The sequence below is a fragment of the Poromitra crassiceps genome (assembly GCF_964638095.1).
Source record: "Poromitra crassiceps genome assembly, chromosome: 8".
NCBI classification, from domain to species: Eukaryota; Metazoa; Chordata; class Actinopteri; order Beryciformes; family Melamphaidae; genus Poromitra; species Poromitra crassiceps.
In genome coordinates, this window is record NC_139629.1 from 6,669,604 (window position 1) to 6,677,270 (window position 7,667).

Genomic DNA, 7,667 nt, shown 5'->3' on the forward strand with positions numbered 1-7,667 from the left:
TATTATTACACTAGCCGGGTGGTAGAATCAAGTTGTATTTTCAGCTCTATATTTACATTTTCAATGATATACAGTAGAGCAGGGGTGCCCAACCAGTCGATTGCGGTCTACTGGTCGACCGTGGACTGACCCCAGGTCGATAGCGTGAAAAATCGATTATAAAAAAATTATAGTAAATAAATAAATAAATAAAAATAAATAAATAATCAAATAAAATATAATGGAAGTACATGCAGTTGTTTATTTTAATTATGGATCATAATACAATGCAATTCCAAATGCACTTTTATTTTAAAAGTAGCCACACAGTGAGAAAAAAGAAAGTGAGAAAAAAAAAATCATGTATTGAGGAAAAAAAGTGATGTATCGATTTAACATGCATCGAGATGCATCGATAATCGTAATTGAATCGAATCATATCCCTCTGAATCGTAATCGAATCGAATCGTGAGGCCAGTGAAGATTCACAGCCCTAATATCAAGTGGTTGTGGGACAACGAGAAAGTGTTGTGAGGTTAGTTACTGCAGGCTGGAAACGATGTGTGTGCGTTTGCGATGTTGAAACTGGACTGGTAGATCTCGGGAGGCTGGCTACTTGAAAAGTAGATCTTGGGTCAAAAAAGGGTGCAATATATCGCAATATGCATCGTATCATAAGGTATCGTGATACAAGTGTATCGTGACCCATGTATCGTGATACGTATAGTATTGTGAGTGTTAGGGTTGCTGTGAGACTGGTGGATTTACGTGCGGATACTTAATGCCCAAGACCCACTTGGTAACTGAAGTCTCGATAACTAGGAACGCTGTAGCACTTGAAAGCTGAGTCTGCAAGGTTCGAAGATGGGAACTGTTGCAGAAGGTTGCCGTGAGGTTAGTCTATGAACAACTGCAGAGGACTTGCAGAGCAAACCTTTATAGGTCCCGAATATGACATCACCTTGTGTTATGACATCATCAGTGAGACCATCCGAGAGGCATGACTTAAGACACTTATGAATCATGACATCATCCATCTGTGACATCATCAGTGATCTATGACATCATAGTAGGAATGATGACATCATCCTAACAGTGAGGTCCTTGCTAATACCCACCCTAAAAGAGATTGTAGTGGACGAGATGAACAGATCTCGGCCCAGTGTTCATTGATGGCGCGGCCATAAGTTTTCAATTCCATCACTCAGGACTTCCCCTGGGCCATATACACTGCCACTGTCATTGGGAAGGCACAACAACGCCTCTACTTCCTGAGGAGGCTGAGGAGAGCCAGACTGCCCCCAGAACCTTCTTGTCAACTTTTACCGGTGCGCAGTGGAGAGGATCCTGACATACGGTATCACAGCATGGTATGCCAGCTGGCAGCTGCACCAGGAAGGAACGGATAGCTCTGCAGAGGGTCATCAAGACAGCCCAAAACATCATTGGGATACAGCTACTGGCAGGCGAGGACATCTACCAGGGCAGGGCCACCAGCATCACCCGTGACCCCACTCACCCTGCCATCACCTCTTCCAACTGCTGCCCTCTGGAGGCGATACAGGACAATACATGACTGAAAAACAGCTTCTTCCCCAAAGCGGTCAAATCATTGAATATGGCCTGACATCCCCCCCCCACACACACACACAAATACACCCAAACAAACACACCCAAATACACACAAACAAACACACCCAAATACACACAAACAAACACACACAAATACACACAAACAAACACACCCAAATAAACACAGACACACACAAATACACCCAAACAAACACACACAAATACACCCAAACAAACACACTGCGTGCTCATTTCTAGCTTCTTGCGGCGCATGCGCGCAGTTAAGCATTCTGAACATTCTCACGGCGTTCCGCACTGCGCGGAACCCCTCCACCTTATGATAGTGAGATTGCTCTAATTATTTTATATTGATATAATTGCTCTTTTATATCGTTTCTACTCAGGGAGCGCCATCGTAATTATTTCATTGCATTGTTGTCTTGCACGGCAGTACAATGACAATAAAGTTTCTTGACTTGACATCTTGACTTGAAATGTGAACGACAATTGAGAGAGAAAATACCATAACCAGCAAGACCACAAAAATCCTGCATCCGTGATTAGCTCTGTCATTTTGGGAGAAAGGTTTACAAGCTTCAAGCTGTATTTTTCAGCATATTGTGAATTATGATCAACACAAAAGATTTTCGATGTGATTTTGATGACATTTACACGTCCTTAAGGTCTCCCTTTTCCGGTCTTGATTACATTTCTGAAGATATTTCGGTGACCGAAGTTTCTCGTCTGACATCTGGGAGGAGGATGCAGGTTATTGGGTGAGTCCATGCATGCAAAGCGTAGGAGATCACTCACCCCGAAACACGAGTAGACAGCTGAGACGAACATGACGGCCATCAGGACGAGCAGGCAGAGGATGAAGAAGCCGATCATCAGACTGGAGCTGCGGAAGACAAAGAGAGAGGAAGATGAATGTGTGTGTGTGTGTGTGTGTGTGTGTGTGTGTGTGTGTGTGTGTGTGTGTGTGTACATGCATGAATGCGTGTGCTTTCTGCCTCACTTAAAGTGTATGCTAAAGCAGCTATTCTCAACCACTGGGTCGTGGCCCACTGGTGGGCCTCAGAGCACCATGTAGTGGGCCACGAAGGCAGTGGTATTGCCACATATATTAATAAAAATAAAATCAAAAAGTGTGATTACAGCTAGTTATTTATTTATTTTTTACATCTAAATGTCCTCAAGAAATCCATAGATCAAAAACTTCCAATTAAAATGCATACTTTCATTGACTTTTTTTCCTCTCTCTTTCATTTATCTGGGAAGGTGGTCCTCGGGACTGTTTTAACAATCAGAAGTGGGCCTTAAGTTACAAAAGGATGAGAACCCCTGTGCTAAAGTGTTAGTGTGAAGCAATGGAGCGAATGATCTGTGGGGACATGTGGATGATTTTGCTGTCCACGTCCTTGACGCCTACTGTGAGTGAAGGGCAATATTGACAGGAGAGCCTGTGGGGAGTCATAGTGCCAGTAGAGCTGGTAAGAGGGACGCAGTTTGGTGGAGGACGCGCATGCTTTGATATGTCCTTTTTTTACCCTAGGACCAGTGCTAAGTTCTTGTCTGAGAGAACAGGCTGGAGTGCTTTGAGGTGAGGACTCACTGTGGTACGACGACGATCTGGATGAAGCAGATGAACAGAAAGACGAGAGAGACGCAGGCCACATAGTCCCCGAACCTGGAGTCCACCTGCTTGGAATACTGCAGGAGGGGGAGGACAGAACAGAACAGAAGGAGGTTTGAGCCAAGGTTATTATAGTTACTGTAACTAAAACTAAACTAAAAACTAGGTGTGTGTGGGGTGGGGGGAGAAACATTTTATTCAACGGAAATAAAATAAATAAATAAAAACTAGACTTTAGAAAAATTAAATAACTGAAATGATACTGTGTACTTACAAAATTAACTGAAATAAAATAAAATAAATTATACAGAAATTGTCTTTAGTCACAACAACAACATGCGCTCTAAGTACGCACTCTGTAGCACTACCATGACAGAGAGAGAGAGGAGGAGGGGGAGAGAGAGAGAGGAGGAGGGGGGAGGAGAGAGAGAGAGAGAGAGGAGGAGGGAGAGAGAGAGAGAGAGAGAGGAGGAGGGGGGAGGAGAGAGAGAGAGAGGAGGGGGAGAGAGAGAGAGAGAGGAGGGAGGGAGGAGAGAGAGAGAGAGAGAGGAGGGGGGGAGGAGAGAGAGGGAGGAGGGAGAGAGAGAGGAGGAGGGGGGAGGAGAGAGAGAGAGAGAGGAGGGGGGGGAGGAGAGAGAGAGAGGAGGGGGAGAGAGAGAGACAGAGGAGGAGGGGGGAGGAGAGAGAGAGAGAGAGGAGGGGGGGAGGAGAGAGAGAGAGAGAGAGGAGGGGGGGAGGAGAGAGAGAGAGGAGGGGGGGAGAGAGAGGAGGGGGGAGAGAGAGAGAGAGAGAGGAGGAGGGGGGAGGAGAGAGAGAGAGGAGGGGGAGAGAGAGAGAGAGAGGAGGGGGGGAGAGAGAGAGAGAAGGAGGGGGAGAGAGAGAGAGGACAGGGAGAGAGAGAGAGAGAGAGAGAGAGGAGGGGGGAGGAGAGAGAGAGGAGGGGGAGAGAGAGAGGGGGGGGGGGGAGAGAGAGAGAGGAGGGGGGGAGGAGAGAGAGAGAGAGAGAGAGAGAGAGAGAGAGCGTGTCCCTGGCTTCACCACGACACCTTAAGTTGTTGTTGGGCAGGCAGTGTGCTGTCCTCCATTATCGGACAGGTTGAGAGCGTGGGGTCAAGAAGAGAAGAGTGATTGAAAGTTGAGAACGGGTCTCAACTCTCTCCTCTTTTTCCTGCCCGCTTTCGCCCCTAATCTCCACTCTAACCCTGCCTCCACTCTGCCTCCACCCTGCCTCCCCGCCTGTCCTTTCACTTCTCAAGCTGTTTACTTCCTGTTGACTGTGGTAGCCATCGCTCTCTCTCTCTTTCTCTCTCTGGCTTTGATTGACTCGCCCAAAGGACTGTGGAGAGAGAACAGGGGAGAGGCTTTTTGCACCGGAGAAATTGCTTGCCATGGTCAATTATTTGGTCCTATTTTGGCACAGTGAAGTGTGTGTGTGTGTTTGTTTGTTTGCGTGTGTGTGTGTTAAGATGACCAGATTTCTCAAATGAAAACACACACACACACACACACACACACACACACACACACACACACACACACACACACACACACACACACACACACACACACACACACACACACACACACACACACACACACACACACACACACACACTTCACTGTGCCCCTTTACAAAATGTCAATGTGTTCCAGCAGCATTGGCCTGGCCTTCTGAAGCTACAGCGCCGGATGTTTTATGAAAAGCCTCAGATCTCAAAAAGTAATTTCCGAGTCCTTCTGTAAGTGCTTTTTCTTTTTCCCAACATTGTATTTATTGTTTTGTTTTCAAACGTCACATTTAGACATTTATACAAATTACAATACAAACATCCCATACATATCCCACCTCCCTCCCCTCCCCACAATAGCACAACAGAAAAATAAACAAACATACAAAACAAAAACAAAAACACACCGACAGACAGACCATGATTCTTCTGGGGGCTGACTAATTTAGCTTACACTTTTCAGTTACATCTTCCGGTACATAGAATGGAATACAGAGAGCAAATGGAATAAAGAAGCCCAAAAACAAAATGCAGATGAAAATAAACAGTCAATCTTTCAACCCGTCCCAGGCGCTTCCATCATGTCGGCCACATCTGTCTGTAAGTGCTTTTTCAATGTTTTCCTGGAAGAGCAGGAAACAGCAAAACATGTAAACACTTGTTGGATGCCTGGATCCAAACATAGACATGTGATGCCTATTATGCTTTTAACCTGCCCGTAAGCCTCCCGCAACCTTTTTGCTTGAATGGTTGGCCAGTGGGCACGTCTGTAAAGGGTAGACTCGTGGGTAGGCCATGTTCAGACTAGGAGGCCAAATCTGATTTGTGAACTTTAATGACCTATTAATGATTCTATCCAGATTGGTTTTATGAGTCTGGACACTCCAAGTCTGATTTGTGTCACTTGTCCCAAACCACATATGGAGGTCTGGACACACAGATCCGACTTGAACACTTGCCCAAATCAGATCTGTGGCAGTGCGGACACACTCCCAAATCAGATTTGGGAAACCAATCAAGATAATGATGATTAATGACTTTAGCAGCAAATCGGATTTGCCTGTAATGTGAACATGGCCATAGAATCCATTTTCATTCAGATACCTATATTGAGGTGAGAGGTCAGGGGTCCCCTTTGAAATTGACCATATGCCGGTTTTTCATTGTTGGTCCCAATGGATGCTGTAGGTCTTACAGTTTCACACCCTATAAGTATCTTCACTCAAGATTTAAGAATGAGCCTGCTAGAGCTAGAGTCATATCGGCCGCAGACGCCAGTTCATTTTCAGGGACAGCTCCAGCCGGGGACAGGTCACCAAAAACGGGGACTGTCCCCGAAAATCGGGGACGTCTGGTCACCTTAGTGTGTGTGTGTGTGTGTGTGTGTGTGTGTGTGTGCGTGTGTGTGCGTGTGCGCGTGCGCGCACGCTTGCCTTCTTCTCTAGGTCGGGCTCTCGGAAGGTGAGCAGGAACTTCTTGACGTGCTCGGAGCGCAGGCGGTCGATGCTGCGCGCGTCGATGGCCCGGCCCAGGAACTCGTCCACCTCGTCCTCTGGGTTGAGGTTGTCCTGCGTGTTTCTGAAAATGAAATGTCTAGATAACACAAGATGAGACCGCTTGTTTACCTCTCAGAGGGAAGTTTGCTGTTAATACCATTTTCACAAGGCAGGAGCAACAGCAAACTAAACAGTGCAAGTAGGTGCAGTCAGTGATATTAAGAACCAAAGTGGAACGTCACTTCCTGCTTCAGCACTGTACCAGAGACATTTATTTTTCCCATTTTGTAAAATGCGTATAAAAATAGTTTTACTTGTTCAAACCAAACGGTACAGATATATTTAGAAACAGGAGAGACCGCATAACATTTTACTCGGACCAAAAACATTAAAAAAATGCGGGTTTAAAGACATTTTTTTTTTCTTTTTTTAGTTTTGGACAGAGTTAAATGTTCTATGGTCTCTCCTGAATTCTAAAGATAGCTGAACCGTTTGGTTTGATCAAGTAAAACTATTTTTATAAGCATTTCACGAAATGTATATGGGAAAATAAATTGCGGAAGAAAATCACTGGTACAGTGCTGAAGCAGGAAATGACGTTCACTTTGCCTCTCTATAGTCCAAGGTTAGGTATGCGCAGGTTTCATAAAAACAAATGTCACATGACTTTTTAAACCATCCATAGCACCTGGAAAAAGGATTAGAAAAAGGACAAACTAGGCTTTAGGATCCTCTACGTCTTTTCTGGGGACCCACATTTGAACTTTTAAGCATTTAGGCGAAGTTAACAGGCCCTCATTTTCCCCTCTGATCAGAAAAACAATATACTTATTTTAAATAAAAGTCTATGGAAATGTCTGTCAAATTGATTTGGCAACCCAAATAAAATGTCTCTATTTATATAACCCTAACCCGAACATTTCATGACAGTTCATGTTAAAACAACAGGTCTAAAATCATGATTTTTGGGAACAGGTGTGTGTACACACACAGTATGAATCTTTAAAAAAAATTGTACCAGGCAGGAAGAAGCTGCTCAGTAATGTCTTTCAAAATGACACCAGAGAAGACAGCAGCGACATGGACTTGTTCATACAAATACTGATCTGATCTTGTATGGATTGATCTATAGCCTGGCACCTGATGCAGTGACAGGTATGGGTCTCTAGTCAACAGAGAAGTCCTGGGTCTCAAACCAGGAGTCATTGGCTTTCAGAGAATCAGTTATAGTGCGGTCCGGATTAGGGCTGCAACTAACGATTATTTTCATTATCGATTCATCTGTCGATTATTTTCTCGATTAATCGATTAGTTGTTTGGTCTATAAAATGTCAGAAAATGGTGAAAAAATGTCGATCAGTGTTTTTCCCAAAGCTCAAGATGACATCCTCTAATGTCTTGTTTTGTCCACAACCCAAAGATATTATAGTTTACTGTCATAGAGCAGTAAAGAAACTGGAAAATATTCACATTTAA

The 7,667-nt window shown here is 44.6% G+C and overlaps 1 protein-coding gene across 1 annotated transcript in view; it reads right to left on the reverse strand.

The window, feature by feature from the left end:
- The window catches only part of adcy5 (adenylate cyclase 5), a gene marked incomplete at both ends in the record, with an annotated part of 169,361 nt that overhangs the window by 18,079 nt on the left and 143,615 nt on the right, over positions 1–7,667 (reverse strand). The window contains 3 exons of the mRNA XM_083642258.1: positions 2,365–2,452; positions 3,167–3,264; positions 6,129–6,273. Of these exons, the coding sequence (XP_083498384.1) occupies positions 2,365–2,452; positions 3,167–3,264; positions 6,129–6,273 (331 nt within the window). The remainder of the gene's footprint in view (positions 1–2,364; positions 2,453–3,166; positions 3,265–6,128; positions 6,274–7,667) is intronic.